The following is a 21277-nucleotide window of genomic DNA, read 5'->3' on the forward strand; positions in this document are numbered from 1 at the left end:
AGATAGAATTTGTAGATAATTGGCCCTCTTTCTGGGATGCACCCACAAACAGGACCAAGCCTGGCCTGCTGAGGAGTGACGGACTCATTCCTAGCTGGAGGGGTGCTCTCATCGTATCTACCAACATAGACAGGGCTCTAACTCCTCTAGCTCCACAATGAAATAGGGTGCAGGCCAGGCAGCAGGCTGTTAGCCAGCCTGCCAGCTTAGTGGAGTCTGCCACTAGCACAGTCAGTGTAGTCAGCTCAGCTATCCCCATTGAGACCGTATCTGTGCCTCGACCTGGGTTGGGCAAAACTAAACATGGCGGTGTTTGCCTTAGCAATCTCACTAGGATAAAGACCTCCTCCATTCCGGTCATTATTGAAAGAGATCGTGATACCAAAATAGGGCTACTTAATGTTAAATCCCTTACTTCAAAGGCAATTATAGTTAATGAACTAATCACTGATCATAATCTTGATGTGATTGGCCTGACTGAAACATGGCTTAAGCCTGATGGATTTACTGTGTTAAATGAGGCCTACCTCCTGGTTACACTAGTGACCATATCCCACGTGCATTCCGCAAAGGCGGAGGTGTTGCTAACATTTACGATAGCAAATTTCAATTACAAAAAAAAAATGACGTTTTTGTCTTTTGAGCTTCTAGTCATGAAATCTATGCAGCCTACTCAATCACTTTTTATAGCTACTGTTTACAGGCCTCCTGGACCATATACAGCGTTCGTCATTGAGTTACCTGAATTCCTATCAGACTTTGCAGTCATAGCAGATAATATTCCAATTTTTGGTGACTATAATATTCACATGAAAAGTCCACAGACCCACTCCAAAAGAAAATCAAATCAAATCAAATTTTATGTCACATACACATGGTAAGCAGATGTTAATGCGAGTGTAGATAAATGCTTGTGCTTCTAGTTCCGAAAATGCAGTAATAACCAACGAGTAATCTAGCAAACAATTCCAAAACTAGTACCTTATACACATAAGTGTAAAGGGATAAAGAGTATGTACATAAAGATATATGAATGAGTGATGGTACAGAGCGGCAAAGGCAAGATGCAGTAGATGGTATCGAGTACAGTATATACATATGAGATGAGTATGTAAACAAAGTGGCATAGTTTAAAGTGGCTAGTGATACATGTATTACATAAAGATGCAGTAGATGTTATAGAATACAGTATATACGTATACATATGAGATAAATAATATAGGGTATGTAAACATTATATTAAGTAGCATTGTTTAAAGTGGCTAGTGATATATTTTGCATCAATTCCCATCAATTCCCATTATTAAAGTGGCTGGAGTTGAGTCAGTGTGTTGGCAGCAGCCACTCAATGTTAGTGGTGGCTGTTTAACAGTCTGATGGCCTTGAGATAGAAGCTGTTTTTCAGTCTCTCGGTCCCAGCTTTGATGCACCTGTACTGACCTCGCCTTCTGGACGATAGCGGGGTGAACAGGCAGTGGCTCAGGTGGTTGTTGTCCTTGATGATCTTTATGGCCTTCCTGTGACATTGGGTGGTGTAGGTGTCCTGGAGGGCAGGTAGTTTGCCCCCGGTGATGCGTTGTGCAGACCTCACTACCCTCTGGAGAGCCTTACGGTTGTGGGCGGAGCAGTTGCCGTACCAGGCGGTGATACAGCCCGACAGGATGCTCTCGATTGTGCATCTGTAGAAGTTTGTGAGTGCTTTTGGTGACAAGCCGAATTTCTTCAGCCTCCTGAGGTTGAAGAGGCGCAGCTGCGCCTTCTTCACGATGCTGTATGTGTGGGTGGACCAATTCAGTTTGTCTGTGATGTGTACGCCGAGGAACTTAAAACTTACTACCCTCTCCACTACTGTTCCATCGATGTGGATAGGGGGGTGTTCCCTCTGCTGTTTCCTGAAGTCCACAATCATCTCCTTAGTTTTGTTGACGTTGAGTGTGAGGTTATTTTCCTGACACCACACTCTGAGGGCCCTCACCTCCTCCCTGTAGGCCGGATCAGCAGGGTGGAGATGTTGTTACCTACCCTCACCACCTGGGGGCGGCCCGTCAGGAAGTCCAGTACCCAGTTGCACAGGGCGGGGTCGAGACCCAGGATCTCGAGCTTGATGACGAGTTTGGAGGGTACTATGGTGTTAAATGCTGAGCTGTAGTCGATGAACAGCATTCTCACATAGGTATTCCTCTTGTCCAGATGGGTTAGGGCAGTGTGCAGTGTGGTTGAGATTGCATCGTCTGTGGACCTATTTGGGCGGTAAGCAAATTGGAGTGGGTCTAGGGTGTCAGGTAGGGTGGAGGTGATATGGTCCTTGACTAGTCTCTTAAAGCACTTCATGATGACAGAAGTGAGTGCTACGGGGCGGTAGTCATTTAGCTCAGTTACCTTAGCTTTCTTGGGAACAGGAACAATGGTGGCCCTCTTGAAGCATGTGGGAACAGCAGACTGGGATAAGGATTGATTGAATATGTCCGTAAACACACCAGCCAGCTGGTCTGCTCATGCTCTGAAGGCGCGGCTGGGGATGCCGTCTGGGCCTGCAGCCTTGCGAGGGTTAACGCGTTTAAACGTTTTACTCACCTCGGCTGCAGTGAAGGAGAGTCCGCATGTTTTGGTTGCGGGCCGTGTCAGTGGCACTGTATTGTCCTCAAAGTGGGCAAAAAAGTTATTTAGTCTGCCTGGGAGCAAAGCATCCTGGTCCGTGACTGGGCTGGTTTTCTTTTTGTAATCCGTGATTGACTGTAGACCCTGCCACATACCTCTTGTGTCTGAGCCGTTGAATTGAGATTCTACTGTACATTCAGCTGTACATTTCAATGAAACATGGTGAAGCCCCAAAATTGCCCTCGCTAGAAGCCTGTGTTTCAGACATAAGGAAGTGGATGGCTGCAAACTTTCTACTTTTAAACTCGGACAAAACAGAGATGCTTGTTCTAGATCCCAAGAAACAAAGAGATCTTCTGTTTTGAATCTGACAATTAATCTTAATGGTTGTACAGTCGTCTCAAATAAAACTGTGAAGGACCTCGGTGTTACTCAATGCTTTTGTTACTTCTAGGTTAGACTACTGCAATGCTCTATTTTCTGGCTACCTGGATAAAGCACTAAATAAACTTCAGTTATTGCTAAATATGGCTGTTAGAATCCTGACTAGAACCAAAAAATGTGATCATATTACTCCAATGCTAGCCTCCCTACACTTGCTTCCTGTCAAGGCAAGGGCTGATTTCAAGGTTTTACTGCTAACCTACAAAGCATTACATGGGCTTGCTCCTACCTATCTCTCTGATTTGGTCCTGCTGTACATACCTACACGTACGCTACGGTCACAAGACACAGGCCTCCTAATTGTCCCTAGAATTCCTAAGCAAACAGCTGGAGGCAGGGCTTTCTCCTCTGCCTTGTCAGTTCCCCTCTTTCCACTGGGATTCTCTGCCTCTAACCCTATTACAGGGGCTGAGTCACTGGCTTACTGGTGCTCTTCATGTCGTCCCTAGGAGGGGTGCATAACTTCAGTGGGTTGAGTCACTGTTGTGATCTTCCTGTCTGGGTTGGCGCCCCCCTTGGGTTGTGCCGTGGTGGAGATAATTGGCCTTGTCTCAGGATGGTAAGTTGGTGGTTGAAGATATCCTTCTAGTGTTGTGGGGGCTGTGCTTTTGCAAAGTGGGTGGGGTTATATCCTTCCTGTTTGGCCCTGTCCGGGGGTATCATCGGATGGGGCCATATTGTCTCCTGACCCCTCCTGTCTCAGCCTCCAGTATTTATGCTGCAGTAGTTTATGTGTCGGGGGGCTAGGGTCAGTTTGTTATATCTGGTGTACTTCTCCTGTCTTATCCGGTGTCCTGTGTGAATTTAAGTATGCTCTCTCTAATTTTCTAACTTTCTCTCTCTCGGAGGACCTGAGCCCTAGGACCATGCCTCAGGACTACCTGGCATGATGACTCCTTGCTGTCCCCAGTTCACCTGGCCGTGCTGCTGCTCCAGTTTCAACTGTTCTGCCTGCGGCTACGGAATCCTGACCTGTTCACCGGATGTGCTACCTGTCCCAGACCTATTATTTGACCATGCTTGTCATTCATGAACATTTGAACTTCTGGGCCATGTTCTGCCAGAAGAGGACTGGCCACCCCTCACAGCCTGGTTCCTCTCTTGGTTTCTTCCTAGGTTTTGGCCTTTCTAGGGAGTTTTTCCTAGCCAACGTGCTTCAACACCTGCATTGCTTGCTGTTTGGGGTTTTAGGCTGGGTTTCTGTACAGCACTTTGAGATATCAGCTGATGTACGAAGGGCTATATAAATAAATTTGATCTTGATTTGACGATACTTGCATAACTTTACATCAAATGTGATGCAGTACTGCATAATACACACCACTTGATCAACTGATCTGACTTTTTCCATACGACCTCTCTTCCACAATACAATCTCTTCAGCAATAGTGCCTCCCTCCATGGCCTCTAACAGGTTAACAATATGCAACAGCGGGGGAATTGTAATGTGTGAAAAGCTGAACTTTGGGGTGACTTTCCCTTAAGTGTGATCTGAGAGAGGCTGCTCACTGTTTGGACACGGTGGGGCTCTTCACAATGATAGACACACAGTGTGGTGGCCTGGTCACCTCTTCACCCTTATCCAAACCCTCTTTCTCAAACTCTCCCTCTATCTCTCTTTTACTCTCTACCTTCCACTTGGTCCCGATGAAGTGATCTTGGACTGAATGTGCAGAGTGGGGTGTTACATACTGGTATTACATATTCCAATCACTTACATACTATATCTGGAGGAGATTGGAAAGAAGTAGGTTTCACTCAGTATTGAAAAATCTTTATGGCCTTTTCAGAAATAAATCAACATACCCCTGCAGGGCTTTCTCCCCAAACCAGTCTCCTTTGCCCAGGGCTCGCAGGTACACAGGCATGTCATTGGGCAAATCCTCCCTGGTGACATTAACCTGTCAGAAAAGAGATCAGCAGTCATTCAATGCCTTAATAGAGGGGCCTCATTCCGAAACCCACACGGAAGGGGAAAGACAGCTTAAAATAGCAACAATTCCGATTTAACGGCGGGGAGTTCCATCACAAATTGAGCATATACCCTCAGGAGGATAAGATCACCTCTTAATGACATTGAACTAACCTCTACTGTAATCACCATAGCAGACATTCCTTGGCTAGCCCCACTGACGCCATGCACCTCTGTCATCAATACATGCACCTCTCTTCATAAAATTGAATGGTTGGTCTACATGATGTTGATGGTGTCCTCCCTCACCTTCCCCTTGCTGATGATGAAGAAGGTGTCCCCTCTGGCTCCTTGTCTGACGATGTACTCCCCGTCCCCGTAGTGCGTCTGTAAGGAGAGGAAGAGAAGTGTCACTCAGCACCGCCCTGAACTGGACGAAGAGGTCTGGCTGAGGACAGGCCTCGGTCAGGCTCGCAACTACCATGTTGAATCACCACCAGTTGCCCCAATGCAGAATAGCAGTTAGGAAAATCAAATCACTGTGTACACAGACCATGTGCTGACAAACGAGACCAAAGAAGACAAGAATGACATCAATGTCAGTTTGTGATGTTAAAAATGATACCTTCTCTTTTTTTTCTGAATGAAACAGCCTGCATTTCTCAGACTGGGACTGAAACAGAGATATAGGGCTGCTGCTGCTTCACATCAGACCTTGGCAGCAGGGCTCCTATGTGAAGTGTTTCCCTTTCAAGCAGTGACATGTTTCCAATCATTACCCCCCTCCTTCCCTATGCTCAGATGTGTTCAGATGAAGGAGAAGAGACATTTTAACATCTACTGCTGGGTGATAAGTAAAATCAACTAGGAGCCTTTTCATTTCATGTTCTGTTAACATATAATTTATGTTGTCATTCATTCTCCCCCTGACGGGTACTATTGTGTATCACTGAGCAGTTCTAAAGGACCAATCAGGGACTACCCTCAGAGTTCCCTTCCGGACATTTCATTTGGGTTATTTTAATCTCGCACCTTGAAAGTACATCTTGGAGAACGTAAATCTGCTATTAGACGTCAAGATTTCACCTCGCCAGCTGCGAGACGCTTCATAGAACAGTAGGACATTCTATGAATGAATTGCGTTGCGTCTTGATTGAAAAAGTACACCCACCACTTAGGGGAGGTAACTATGACAACAAATGACTCCAAAGAGAAGCCATGTGGATATATACATTACATTCTGTATCTCCACACGGTTTGAATGAAGAATACATTTCACCTCCATCCTATAAGCCACATTTAGACTGTTATAAGAACACTGTCCATATCAGATGATGCATAACGTTTATGAGTTGGCCCCACATATTTATGAATGGCTTTGTCTGATGTACATTGTGGGAGCTATCTCATGCGCCGATTGATTTGTGAGTTGGCCTTCGTGCACCGCTCCCCTACCCTATGTTTCTGTATCTCTTCGTGACTAATTTGTATATAGGTAGACCAGAAAAGCCACGTCCCTGATTGGCCGATGAGTGGCCACCCTGATTAGAAGCACCTGCTGCTCAACTGTATTTCTTTACAAATGCTGTTTTGAATGAAAATAAATTGTATCTAGACACTGAAAAAGGCTGTAAAGGCGAAACACCTGTGTGATCGATCCATGACGCAGTAAAAAAAAGAAGAAGAAAGTAATGAATAATGAAGTAAGCTTTATGCAATATATTTCTGGAGTCCGAACTCATTACACCTCTTTGTAGGCCCGGGGAGGAAGAAAAGCACACAGCAACAGCTCAGAGTCAGGTCCCCCAGGCTATAGGACTCCAGACATGGCTTAGCTGCTCTTTTCCCACTGTTCGGTTGTGGCAGGAAGTCAACTGAGCTCCTATACAGGTAGCACTAGATAAGGCGGACTTTGGTGGAAGGTATAATGAAACACAGCAGGGATGATTGTGTTAAAATAAAAGTACATTAGCCATGATAGATAAATAGGTCTGAGGTTAAGAGAAGATAATAGCAAGTTTTTATGGATTGGTAATAACCAATAACATTTCATGCATCAAGAAGAAAGAGATCAACCGGAACTCGAAGCCGCCATATTAATTTAAAATAGACAGCAGAACCATTTCAATAAAGATGGAGTAAAGGGAAGGGTCATAAATCGGAAATGAGATTCCTTGGTATAATGGGCAGGCTTAACAAGGGGAAATCATGGCCTGTAGTTTATGTATCATCACTATGCATAAAATAATTTATGTAAATAATAAATAGATTGCATTATTTCCAATCATTTGTATTCAATGATGATTGACAGGTTGTGGTAACATTCCTTTTTCATTCCTCTTTAGTTTAGCATGTGACCTGTCTGCCACCCATCGATTGGTGATACAGGTGTAGCATCTTAATTTGAGCCAGTTTGCTAAAGCAGGAAAATAATCCCGCAGCAAAAGGACATGTGAATTATTGTGTGGATTAATGGACTTTCACAAGCCTTCATAAACCTCAAATACACCACAAGTTTGACATTTCCTGCAATGCAAGAAAGTTCTCCTGCAACCGTGCGATCAAATGTTGATTCAACATCTGTAGCTGCTTAATTACCCTCACACATCAGATGGAAAACAGTGAACTATTGACATGCTCTGCTCTGTATGGGCCAGAACAGAACAGTGTGGGAACGGGGAATGGCCGCCCACTCCCCTAGCTGACCAAGCCCAGATGTCTGGAATTAAAAATAAACCTCTATTCCCAATTCAACTGAAGCCTGCTTGGACACACATCCATCGTATGATTCTGGGTGTTTTGATACCACCATGATTCATATCTGCATTGTTAACCTTCTTGATACTGTATAGTTTCTTCATACCAGGCACCATGGTACTGTGTATACTATATGTTTCTTCATACCAGGCACCATGGTACTGTGTATACTATATGTTTCTTCATACCAGGCACCATGGTACTGTGTATACTATATGTTTCTTCATACCAGGCATCATGGTACTGTGTATACTATATGTTTCTTCATACCAGGCACCATGGTACTGTGTATACTATATGTTTCTTCATACCAGGCACCATGGTACTGTGTATACTATATGTTTCTTCATACCAGGCACCATGGTACTGTGTATACTATATGTTTCTTCATACCAGGCACCATGGTACTGTGTATACTATATGTTTCTTCATACCAGGCACCATGGTACTGTGTATACTATATGTTTCTTCATACCAGGCACCATGGTACTGTTTATACTATATGTTTCTTCATACCAGGCACCATGGTACTGTGTATACTATATGTTTCTTCATACCAGGCACCATGGTACTGTGTATACTATATGTTTCTTCATACCAGGCACCATGGTACTGTGTATACTATATGTTTCTTCATACCAGGCACCATGGTACTGTGTATACTATATGTTTCTTCATACCAGGCACCATGGTACTGTGTATACTATATGTTTCTTCATACCAGGCACCATGGTACTGTGTATACTATATGTTTCTCCAGCTCTGGAATGACTGTACAGTAAACGATGTTAAACAAACACAGCTCACCAATTTATTTTTTAGAGTAAAGAGTGTTTATCCTAGTCAGTATTTATTTACCAGTTAGAGTAGGTCGAGAGGATCAGTCATCAGCAGTGACAAAGGGGAACTGTCTTTCAACAGCGCTTTCTAGTTTATTTCTCTGCTTTAGTATATTTTTAGGCTTGGAAGAAAATGGCAATAGAATTCATTGAAACTGCATGGGAAAAATACATGAAGACGGAGAAGAACAAAAATCAATAGCTAATTTAAAGGGAACATTACTTTTTGGGCTGACCCAGACTTTGTTTTTCTTTCTCCCAAATTGAAATAAACCCCCTGTGTCTAGAGCGGTTTCTGCTAAGGAATGGGCATTCCAATGAATAGTAAACTCAGCTAAAAAAGAAACGTCCTCTTGCTGTCAACTGCGTTTATTTTCAGCAACCTTAACATGTGCAAATATTTGTATGAACATAACAAGATTCAACAACTGAGACATAAACTGAACAAGTTCCACAGACGGGTGACTAACAGAAACGGAATAATGTGTCCCTGAACAAAGGGGGGGTCAAAATCAAAAGTTACAGTCAGTATCTGGTGTGGCCACCAGCTGCATTAAGTACTGCAGTGCATCTCCTCCTCATGGACTGCATCAGATTTGGCAGTTCTTGCTGTGAGATGTTACCCCACTCTTCCACCAAGGCACCTGCAAGTTCACGGACATTTCTGGGGGGAATGGCCCTCACCCTCACCCTCCGATCCAACAGGTGCCAGACGTGCTCAATAGGATTGAGATCCGGGCTCTTCACTGGCCATAGCAGAACACTGACATTCCTGTCTCGCAGAAAATCATGCACAGAACGAGCAGTACGACCATCACCCCTGGTGAGACAAAAACGTGACTCATCAGTGAAGAGCACTTTTTGCCAGTCCTGTCTGGTCCAGCGACGGTGGGTTTGTGCCCGTAGGCGACGTTGTTGTTTGTGATGTCTGGTGAGGACCTGCCTTACAACAGCCCTACAAACCCTCAGTCCAGCCTCTCTCAGCCTATTGCGGACAGTCTGAGCACTGATGGAGGGATTGTGCATTCCTGGTGTAACTTGGGATGTTGTTGTTGCCATCCTGTACCTGTCCCGCAGGTGTGATGTTCGGATGTACCGATCCTGTGCAGGTGTTGTTACACATGGTCTGCCACTGCGAGGACGATCCTGGCCACATCTGTAGTCCTCATGCCTCCTTGCAGCATGCCTAATGCACATTCACGCAGATAAGCAGGGACCCTGGGCATCTTTCCTTTGGTGTTTTTCTTTTTTTCTTTTGGTGAGTCAGTAGAAAGGCCACTTTAGTGTCCTAAGTTTTCATAACTGTGACCTTAATTGCCTACAGTCTATAAGCTGTTAGTGTCTTAACGACCGTTCCACAGGTGCATGTTCATTGATTGTTTATGGTTCATTGAACAAGCATGGGAAACCGTGTTTAAACCCTTTACAATGAAGGTATTTGGATTTTTACAAATTATCTTTGAAAGACAGGGTCCTGAAAAAGGGACGTTTAGATAGATACTTGGCCCCATACAGTAGCTAAACTACATAGCATAAATATAAGACTAGTGCAAACTGCTTAAAACATCCCACCGTCTTTTGAGTCACACTTTCAAAGATGAGTTGAGAAGTAATTCACGTGTTGAGTTTTAAAAAGTTATAACTTACCAGGAGAATCTTAAGATTTTATTTGCATTGTGAATGGTGGCTAAACATCAAACAGTAGTCTTGGAGTAGAGGTAGTGGGTATTTCTCATTATGTAATTGGCAAGTCATTAAAAGAGAGGAAAGGCCTGGATGAAGTGCCATGATGAAACGGTGCCCTGGCACACGCAGAACATTCTGCTCCACAACACTCAATTACTTCTTGACTTTACGTATCTATCACTTTCGTTTGACAAGAATCAGTTACTTTCTTACTTGGGTGCCCCAGTCTCCTTTTATTTGCATGTGGAATGAGAATCCAAGACCTACTCTGCTGTTCTGTTACAGCTGATATGGCTCGTGACATAATGAGTTTGTTTCTCTTCCCAGTGTGCTTGAGGAGCCTTTCATCCGTTTCAGAGTAACACCACAGGAGTGTTAACTGTGAATGAACTGGTAGATGGGGTGCTGTCAAAGGCCCTTATTGCGTCTGTCACTTAAACTAAGTGTGAAGGCAATGTAAGAAAAAAATGATGCCGTTTTGTACAAACAAAATGTCTTCTGATTATACTAGCCACTGGCCACACTGTACACCCAGGGGATTCCCCTGTAGTTGTGGTCTAAAGTAGATTCTCCAGTTATCATGCCTTTGGTGTTCTGCTCCTGCAGTAGTATTTTCCTTATCCTACACTGCAAGGCTCTAGCAGCTTGTTCCATAATCCAGCCCCCATGTCACAAAGAAGCCTCCACATCACATCTTTGGAGGAAAACATTACCACTTGAATTAGTTGCCTCCACGCACTGACACGCACTGGATTCACATAGATAGATCTTTGCAGATTTCCGACTGAAATGATGAGTGACAGTAAGTAATGAGAAAAATCTCAGAGTCTTCAATGAAATGCCACGCATCACAGATGTTGTATGTAAGTGGGTTTGCCTGAGGTTCCCGAATGTTCTCATTTGTAACCTTTCCCACTGAGTTTCCTCGTGTAAATCAAGGTAAATACCATCTCTGAGCCTGATGTTAGTACAATGCCTGTCTATTCATTCAGGAAACACTGAAGCTAAACACTACAGTAGTTCGAGGCACAACACAGCACACGTCCAGAGAGGATGGTGTTAACGCTGAGGTTCAATAAGGAACGACTGATAACTGCGCAATTAGCAATATGGCATTTTTACAATCACATTTTCATGTCTAGGCAAATCACCATGACAACAAACAAACTGGGCAAGGAGATTGTCTGCATTGTATTGTTCCATGCTGAATACCATTCTTTGATCGTTCTGCAGGTGCATTAGGTCTGATTGATTCTAGCGTATTCTGGGGATGTGTCCACTCTTTAACTAATCGCACGGGCACACACATGCAAGCACACATACACACACATTCGCAGTAAGCCAGCAGGCGTGGGTTATCTGCAGAGACCGAGCAGGCAGGATTACTGTAGAGGAAGGGGGATCAGAGAGGAAGCCTGAGGGGAGAGGTTGGCCTGCCCTGGGCACTTCATGCCTGGGAAGAGCCCCCGCTCCCACTCCTACAGGGTAACCCCACTCCACCACACTGCATGGCCACACATTTATCATCAGCCCCCTTTGGAGCTCAATGCTCTCAACTGGTTGAACATTCTGGGTTTTCCTCATGTTTTATTTCAGTCAGTCGGAGGGATAGTGTCTTGGTAACCAATAGGGCATTCTGTGTCTGAACATAGAAACAGAATATACATTTGAGTTGTATGCATCTGAAACACCTAGGGAACTATGGAGTGGATTGTACGATTGTGATATGACTGCTCCCCAAATACTGTTTCATCATATGAAGTATAACTCAGACTTGTGTTTGACCTTCGCATGTAATTCCTTTGTGGTTCTTTAAGGGCTGGGGAAGTCAGGGTGACTCAGAAGCAGCAGTTGGTGCCAATGAAAAACACTTTAACAAACAAAACATGGCAAGATACATTCTATTGGTTGGTTTAGAAATTAGGCTGTGTGTTCGTAATGGAGCCAATCCTCTATTGATCCAATACACTAAGATAACCATGACATGTATTTGATTCCAGGTTGCATCACATCCGGATGTGATTGGGAGTCCCATAGGGCAGCGCACAATTTGCCCGGTGTCGTCTGGGTTTGGCCGGGGTAAGCCGTCATTGTAAATACGAATTTGTTCTTAATTGACTTGCCTAGTTACATAAAAGGTTACATTTTTTTAAATACAAAAATGAAGAAGAAATCCCCCTGTGATTTTTTGTGCTAATACTTCATTTGACTTTGAGAGAGAAAGCATGCCGTAATTGTATTTATGTGGTTTTCATTACCAAATGTTCTTTGGAAACTTTGGAAACAAGATACTGGAGGTCAAGTCATCCAATTAAAAACGAACATCAGAGAGCTCATTTGCTTGTTCTGAAATTAACTAGCTTAAAAATTGGAGGCGAAAGACAGTAGAGATACATTTTTGCATACCTGATGTAATATGTCTGAGATGCTCGAGTGGTCCCGAGGACCACTTACCACAGTTTTGGGAACCATCAGCATGCCAGTAAGTAATAAGAGGCTTAGCGATCTGCTCTGAGGTTGGGATTACAACTATAATTGTTCCCTCTTACTCATAGATCTACGGCAAGAGGTCATTTAGAGTTAACAACAAGAAACTAGACACACTGTTGATAGCATTCTGATATTCTGATCAGAGTGACCTGACCATGTGACCTGACTAGGAATACTGTATAATCTGGTCTCTGGTTATAGTCCAATTTGGATATTCTTCCTGGTCATGTCACGTGGTCTCCTAATTATACACAGATATTATTGCAGTCAGACCAGAGGTTGTCAGACCAGAGGTTGTCAGACCAGAGGTTGTCAGACCAGAGGTTGTCAGACCAGAGGTTAGAGGTTGTCAGTGAGTTTTTACCTCAGGTTGTGTCTGGTGAGCTACTGTCTACAGATGAGACCTCAAATCAATTAAAATGGCTTTGTCAGCCCAGGACAGGAGACCTGAAAATCCTTGCCACTAGTATGAACATCGCAATGACTACAAATTGCAGTTTAGTTACATTTCCAGATAAACCTATTTTAAAGTGTGAATATCCACAGTATAATAATCCTTAGGAGTTTGCCAGGCCATCAATTCTTCATTATGTAATGATGTGGTTCATAAAATAATTGCTCAATTACACAGTCAATGAAATAGACGTAAATCACCATTGCCACAGACACCGCTAAGTTCAAGCAGGACACCTTGGAAACTCACCTCTTCCATAACATCGGCTAGCTTGCTGAGTATTTCTTCTGAAAGGCCTTGGAATGTTGGAACACTGTTGGGGAGAGGGAGCGAGAGTTAGCTATTATGGAGAGTTCAGCCAGAAGGTGAAGCCAACAGGTCATGCTGTTCTCGGCCTGGTGAACAGAACAAGGTGCTGTGGTGCTTTATGACTCACAAAGCATTCGCAGCATCAATACTCCCTCTGTTGTCTATCTATCTCTTTAAGTAATCCAAAAGACCAATGCACTAGCAGAGTATGTATGCAGAATCCATGTAAAAGCCAGCACTGCAGGTTGCATGAAAGAGTGGAATCTGTATGACTGACTAAAGAGAGAGAAGATACAACAGGTACATCAATTTCACAGGCTTATGTATATAGGCACAGCTGTGGCGGCATACCAATTCTCGCACGTGCTTTAACCCTCCCCCAAGACCAGCATCGTCTGAAGTGGGGCGAGGTTTGTGCAGAATCACCACAGTCGTAAGCCACAGCTCAATGTTCACATGTGGACAGGGTTTTAGTTTAAGGTTGAGCCTGAGAGCTGCTTCCAATTATACTAAGCCTTCCCAGGAAGCTCAAGAAGGCTTTCTTGGCAGATTCAAAGATATTTACATACCTCTGGCATGCTCTCTCCTCAACGAGAGAGACTTCACTCACACGTGGGCGGTCACATGCAAGGGCGCACACACACACACACACACACACACACACACACACACACACACACACACACACACACACATGCACACACAAAAAAAACTACAACAAAAAATGTGGGAACGCATACGAGCGCACAAACAAACACACACAATCTGGCAGTTTGACAACTTCCGAGTCTCTTCGAAACATTGTTGCTTGTTACCACGGAAACTATTCCTTCAGAAATGGATGCGTTTGATGCGTTTGATATTTGACATTCTACATTGAAGAGATGCACCGACAGAAGCTACCTCACAAATATTGTGACACAAAAGGTATCTTTTCTTACAAATTGAGTGCATCTTCAGAGATCACATGACACGAGCCATTAAAAGTCAAACGACTTTATTGATTGTTTGAGACTTCCTCCCCTCTGCACCAGTCGGCTGTAGCTGCCAATGCGTGGGGAGAAAGGCATCTTAGTTTACCACTAAAAGCCAACTTCATCCAAATCAATTTCCTCTTTCCCTGCATGTGATATCATCGGGTCCAGAACATCCAGTAAAAGGCACAGCTGGGGCTCTGGCATGAGAGATAGGTGCAACATTCTTCCTCAATTACCTATTTCATTATGGAGACTGGAGGAAAAGGGGGATTTCATCATCTACGGTATTGTGTATGTCTACTGAGAGTAAGTATATTGGCCTGAGAGGGACGCCGTGCTGTTTGTTGTAGAGCAGAAAACCCATTGGTAAACCCACTATACATTAAACACAAAAACTATGTTTAAAGTTAAAAGAAGGCAGGTCTGAAGCTGAGAAAGAAAGGAAATGTGAAATCAATATGTAAAGTCTCAGCCAATGGGTTAGCATGGATTAGACTCAGCTGTGTGAACAGAAAGAGGACAGTGATATCAAACATAGTATGATAATGATCAATAAACTGGTGTTTTAACAGTTCCAAGTGGTAACACACAGATTTAGTGGAAAATACCTGAAGTGCAGAATCACCTGATGCTCATTTGAACATGCATCCAGCAAGTGTCTTTGTTGAACAGTGCACCCAGACATCAGTGACAGGAAATGGGAAGAGGGGGAAGGTGATTCTGTGACTGTCAGGGACAGTCCTCGCTCGAATGGCATCTCAGGGGAGGTGGAGGACAGAGAAAGAGAGGGAGAGAAAGAGAGGGAAAGAGCGAGAGAGAGCGAGAGAGGAGCCCACCTCTTTAGAAACTCCATGTATTCGGCATGTTTGATGAGGCCCGTCCTCATCATAATGGTCTGGAAACACTGGCGGTCGATGGCCCATAGCTTCACATTAGTGAGGGCTGAGAAAGAGACAGCAAAAAGACATTAAATAGAGAAAATAACAAGCTTTAAATGTCAGGATGGAATACCTCTCTTGGGTTGCCACACAAACAGTCTCATATAATGACAGAATATCAACAATATCGACAATATTCCATTTGCTCATTAACATTAAAATGTGAGTCTAATTAAAAACCCTGTATCACTTTATTACCAAATCTACTATATCTGCAAAACAAGATCATCAGACAAACAGTATCCAAGTCTAGCCATTTGGAACCTGCAGCAATAATAAAATCATACCACCATCACTGATGTCTACCGATGATTACCATTCTCATGTACATTTTCCATGGCTAAGCATTGTCCAGTGAGTCAACAGGTAGCCTAGCTGTTAAGAGCGTTGGCCCAGTATCCGAAGGATTGCTGGTTCGAATCCCCGAGCCAGCTAGGTGCCCAAATCTGTTGATGTGCCCTTGAGTAAGACACTTAAACCTATTTGCCCCTGTAAGTTGCTCTGGATAAGAGCATCTGCTAAATGACTAAAATGTCAAAACGTGGGTATACCCTCAAGTCCTCATCATGATTTAACACTGAGCACACAGAGAGATACCAAACTCCTAGACACCAACAAAAAGCGTCCGTTGACTGCTGTGTTAAATTGTATCAGTGAAGCCAAATTGATTTCCCTTAATGGATCATTATCTACGGTACACAGATTAAGGAGTTGTGGACTGGTTGATGGAGAAGGACTAGAATAGTTGACAATCTGTATCATTATTCATTACTCCGGTACAGGGATGGGAATATATAATGGGAAAGTTCGATGCACTTAGGGGGGGGATATCCCAAGTCCCCTTGGACCCTTGCAGTATGACAAGACAAGGCATTTGCATGATGCTCCATTAGACTTATCGAATTGTTTATGGTTCATGTGACTGGTTGCTGGTAGCAAAATCCCCATTAATGTCTTAAGTTTCATCATCTATCTTTATTAGTTACATATCTATTACGGCATATCTTGAGTTACAACAAATATGGTGGTATTAAAACATTTGAATAAAGTGAGTGAGTAAAAGTCCTGCTAATACGAATTGTGTTAAAAAAAACTAAAAAACTAAAAAACAGGACAGCCTACTTCACCATTGATTTATGAATGCTCTGTGCAGTTTGCTTTATATCGAGGCCAGTAATACCACACGGGAGTACTTGTATCTTACTATAGATGAGAGAGAGATGTAGTGTCCTAGTTAAGAAAAGTGTCAGTGATTCCCACCGTGTGAATGTTTCCCTCTCTCCCCGATGACAGTAGTTTGCATCTCTGTATCAGGAGGAAAACATTTAAACGTGTTAACCCTCGGAAGGCTGCAGGCCCAGACGGCATCCCCAGCCGCGCCCTCTGAGCATGCGCAGACCAGCTGGCTGGTGTGTTTACGGACATATTCAATCAATCCCTATCCCAGTCTGCTGTTCCCACATGCTTCAAGAGGACCACCATTGTTCCTGTTCCCAAGAAAGCTAAGGTAACTGAGCTAAACGACTACCGCCCCGAGGCACTCACTTCCGTCATCATGAAGTGGTTTGAGAGACTAGTCAAGGACCATATCACCTCCACCCTACCTGACACCCTAGACCCACTCCAATTTTGCTTACCGCCTCTTTAACCTCAGGAGGCTGAAGAAATTTGGCTTGTCACCAAAAGCACTCACAAACTTCTACAGATGCACAATCGAGAGCATCCTGGCGGGCTGTATCACCACCTAGTACGGCAACTGCTCCACCCACAACCGTAAGGCTCTCCAGAGGGTAGTGAAGTCTGCACAACGCATCACCGGGGGCAAACTACCTGCCCTCCAGGACACCTACACCACCCGATGTCACAGGAAGGCCATAAAGATCATCAAGGACAACAACCACCCGAGCCACTGCCTGTTCACCCCGCTATCATCCAGAAGGCGAGGTCAGTACAGGTGCATCAAAGCTGGGACCGAGAGACTGAAAAACAGCTTCTATCTCAAGGCCATCAGACTGTTAAACAGCCACCACTAACATTGAGTGGCTGCTGCCAACACACTGACTCAACTCCAGCCACTTTAATAATGGAAATTGATGGGAAATTATGTAAAATATATCACTAGCCACTTTAAACAATGCTACCTAATATAATGCTTACATACCCTACATTATTCACCTCATATGTATACGTATATACTGTACTCTATATCATCTACTGCATCTTTATGTAATACATGTATCACTAGCCACTTTAACTATGCCACTTTGTTTACATACTCATCTCATATGTATATACTGTACTCGATACCATCTACTGTATCTTGCCTATGCCGCTCTGTACCATCACTCATTCATATATCTTTATGTACATATTCTTTATCCCCTTACACTTGTGTGTATAAGGTAGTAGTTTTGGAATTGTTAGTTAGATTACTTGTTGGTTATTACTGCATTGTCGGAACTAGAAGCACAAGCATTTCGCTACACTCGCATTAACATCTGCTAACCATGTGTATGTGACAAATAAAATTGGATTTGATTTGATGTCACTTTTAAATCCACTTCAATCAGTGTAGATGAAGGAGAGGAGACAGGTTAAAGAAGGATTCTTAAACCTTGATACAATTGAGACATGAATTGTGTATGAGTGCCATTCAGAGGGTAAGACAGGCGTACCAGTTTGAGAATGATAAGAACTGGGTTTTTCAAGCTCAACATTTTCCCGTGTGTATCAAGAATGGTCTACCACCCAAAGGGCATCCAGCCAACTTGGCACAACTGTGGGAAGCATTGGAGTCAACATGGGCCAGCATCCCTGTAGAATGCTTTTCACACATTGTAGAGTCCATGCTACGACAAATTGAGGCTGTTCTGATGTCAAACGTGGGTGCAACTCAAATCAAATCAAAGCAACTCTGCTCCAAATATTTTGGGACTATATCAACATTGGACTAATGAAACAAATACCAACACATTTGAGAGGAATTTTCCTTTAAGGTAAGCCCATCACAAGCTTCTCCAAGAATTTCACTCTGTGTCTGTTTGTCTGTCTGTGTGTAGTCTGTGTGCACATGTGTGAGTTCTTCCGCCCATGTCTATGCTGTGGCTTATGGATATTCCAAGCAGCATCATTAACTAAACATGACCATTAAATTCGAGAGCACTGTGAGGTGTGACACCGAGTGACAGTAAGAGACCCTATCTACCAGGACAGACGGACAGATGTCCCAGGTTGTCGTGCCCATGGTCCCTCAGTGACAGTAAACAAACTGCTCCAGATGTCAGCGTGGAGTTGTCGCTGTGACTCTCACCTTGACATTCCTCTCAGACTGGCAGATGCATATCCCTGTCCCTTCATGTATGTATTTTTTTAATGTATATATTTTTTAAATGTTACCTTTTATTTAACTAGACAAGTCAGTTCAGAACAAATTCTTATTTATGACGGCCTACCAGGACCGGGGATTATATCCGCCTTTGCTCGAGTATAATCCCTAGACTGTGAGAATGTTATCTGTAGCTCTTAAACCATATATAAAAGTTCAAAGGTGTGTTCTTGACTTAGAGTATCATATACAGTACTAGTCAAAATTTTGGACTTACCTACTCATTCAAGGTTTTTTTCTTCTTTTTTGTCCTACCTTGTAGAATAATAGTGAAGACTTCGAAACTATGAAATAATGCATGTAGTAACCAACAACTGTCAAACAAATACAAATATATTTTATATTTGAGATTCTTCAAAGTAGCTACCCTTTGCCTTGATGACACCTTGCACACTCTTGGCATTCTCTCAACCAGTTTCACCTGGAATGTTTCTTCACTCTGCGTTCCAACTCATCCCAAACCATCTCAATTGGTTTAAGGTTGGGTGATTGTGGAGGCCAGGTCATCTGATGCAGCACTCCATCACTCTCCTTCTTTGTCAAATAGCCCTTACACAGCCTGAAGGTGTGTTGGGTCATTGTCCTGTTGAAAAACAAATGATGGGATGATGAACAAAAGTCCCACTAAATGCAAACCATATGGGATGGCGTATCGCTGCAGAATGCTGTGGTAGCAATGTTGGTTAAGTATGCCTTGAATTCCAAATCAATCACAGACAATGTCACCAGAAAAGCACCCCCACACCATCACACCTCCTCCTCCATGCTTCACGGTGGGAACCACACATGCAGAGATCATCCGTTCACCTACTCTGCGTCTCACAAAGACACGGCGATTGGATCCAAAAGTCTCAAATTTGGACTCATCAGACCAAAGGACAGATTTCCACCAGTCTAATGTCCATTACTCGTGTTTCTTGGCCCAAGTAAGTCTCTTCTTCTTATTGGTGTCTTTTAGTAGTGGTTTCTTTGCAGCAATTTGACCATGAAGGCCTGATTCACACAGTCTCCTCTGAACAGTTGATGTTGAGGTGTGTATGTTACTTGAACTCTGTGAAGCATTTATTTGGGCTGCAATCTGAGGTGCAGTTAACTCTAATGAACTTATTCTCTGCAACAGAGGTAACTCTAGGTCTTCCTTTCCTGTGGTAGTCCTCATGAGAGCCAGTTTCATCATAGTGCTTGATGGTTTTTGTGACTGCACTTGAAGAAACTTGAAATTTACCGCGTTGACTGACCTTCATGTATGTCTTAAAGTAATGATGGACTGTCATTTCTCTTTGCTTATTTGAGCTGTTCTTACTATAATATAGACTTTGTCTTTTACCAAATAGGGCTATCTTCTGTATACCACCCCTACCTTGTCACAACGCAACTGGCTCAAACGCATTAAGAAAGAAAGAAATTCCACAAATGAACTTTTAACAAGGCAATCCTGTTAATTGAAATGCATTCCAGGTGACTACCTCATGAGGCTGGTTGAGAGAATGCCAAGCGTGTGCAAAGCTGTCATCAAGGCAAACGGCGGCTACTTTGAAGAATCTCAAATATATTATATATTTTGATTTGTTGAACCCTTTTTTGGTTACTACATGATTCCATGTGTTATTTCATAGCGTTGACGTCTCCACTATTATTCTACAACGTAGAAATAGTCAAAAATAAAGAAAAACCCTTGAATGAGTCAGCGTGTCCAACCTTATGACTGCTACTGTACGTCACATCTCTTTCCTGCTCATAGGCTTGAATTGTTTCAGTCCCGTTTCATTGAGAGTGCTTGATTGTTAAACCTGAAGTTTGAGCTACTTGTTTTCACAAATGTTGTCCAGCTAATAGAAACGGCTAATAGAACAGTCCAGGTAGTTAAATGCTCACAGTTTAATTGGCGTCCTATTTAATAAGGATGACGAATTGGCTATCTGACTGCCAGGGGTCCTGCAGCAATTTGTTGTATTCAGCCAAGAATAACATTACTGATTTAACTTGACTGATCACTCCCTGTCTTTCTCTTCTTCTCTCTGTCGCTAGGTTTGCTTGTGGTTTGTCCTCCGACTTTTAGACGCCTGGTCTGAAATGAGGTGCTTTAAATGTTAAGTCGGTTGAATCATTTAGTGTTGTACCACTGTCTGCTACTCTCTTCCAGCATGTCGTAGCATATGAGCATGGAGATGATACATAATGAGGTATACTGGAAGCATCGTTTAAGATTGCGTGCGTTTTTAAGTGTGCTGGTACTACCAGGTTTCTATGGGAATGTGGTGCTTATCTGGGTAAACTTTGTAGTTCCCTAGACTACTAAAAAAAGTTTTATGTCAGATGTCAGCAACATCAAAAGTTGCCTGTTTGGGTGTTGCTGTCATTTTTTGTGAGGCTTAGAATCTGCAAGATTACCTCCGTTTTTATGATCCCCCACTGTAAAATATTCATGAACTGGATCAGTACAGATGATAATGGATATATTCACATTTACTTTGTGCTCGCTCTTAGC

General features: G+C 43.2%; 1 protein-coding gene across 5 annotated transcripts in view; it reads right to left on the minus strand.

Annotated features, from left to right (window-relative positions):
• Positions 1-21277, minus strand: part of LOC135523830 (cGMP-dependent protein kinase 1) — a 163501-nt gene that overhangs the window by 34688 nt on the left and 107536 nt on the right. For all 5 annotated transcript variants that reach the window (XM_064950769.1, XM_064950768.1, XM_064950767.1 and 2 more), the window contains 4 exons: positions 15303-15408; positions 13430-13493; positions 5264-5341; positions 4849-4943 (listed from right to left, as the gene is read on the minus strand). In XM_064950769.1, the coding sequence (XP_064806841.1) occupies positions 4849-4943; positions 5264-5341; positions 13430-13493; positions 15303-15408 (343 nt within the window). The remainder of the gene's footprint in view (positions 1-4848; positions 4944-5263; positions 5342-13429; positions 13494-15302; positions 15409-21277) is intronic.

Source organism: Oncorhynchus masou, chromosome 31 (assembly GCF_036934945.1).
Source record: "Oncorhynchus masou masou isolate Uvic2021 chromosome 31, UVic_Omas_1.1, whole genome shotgun sequence".
NCBI lineage: Eukaryota > Metazoa > Chordata > Actinopteri > Salmoniformes > Salmonidae > Oncorhynchus > Oncorhynchus masou.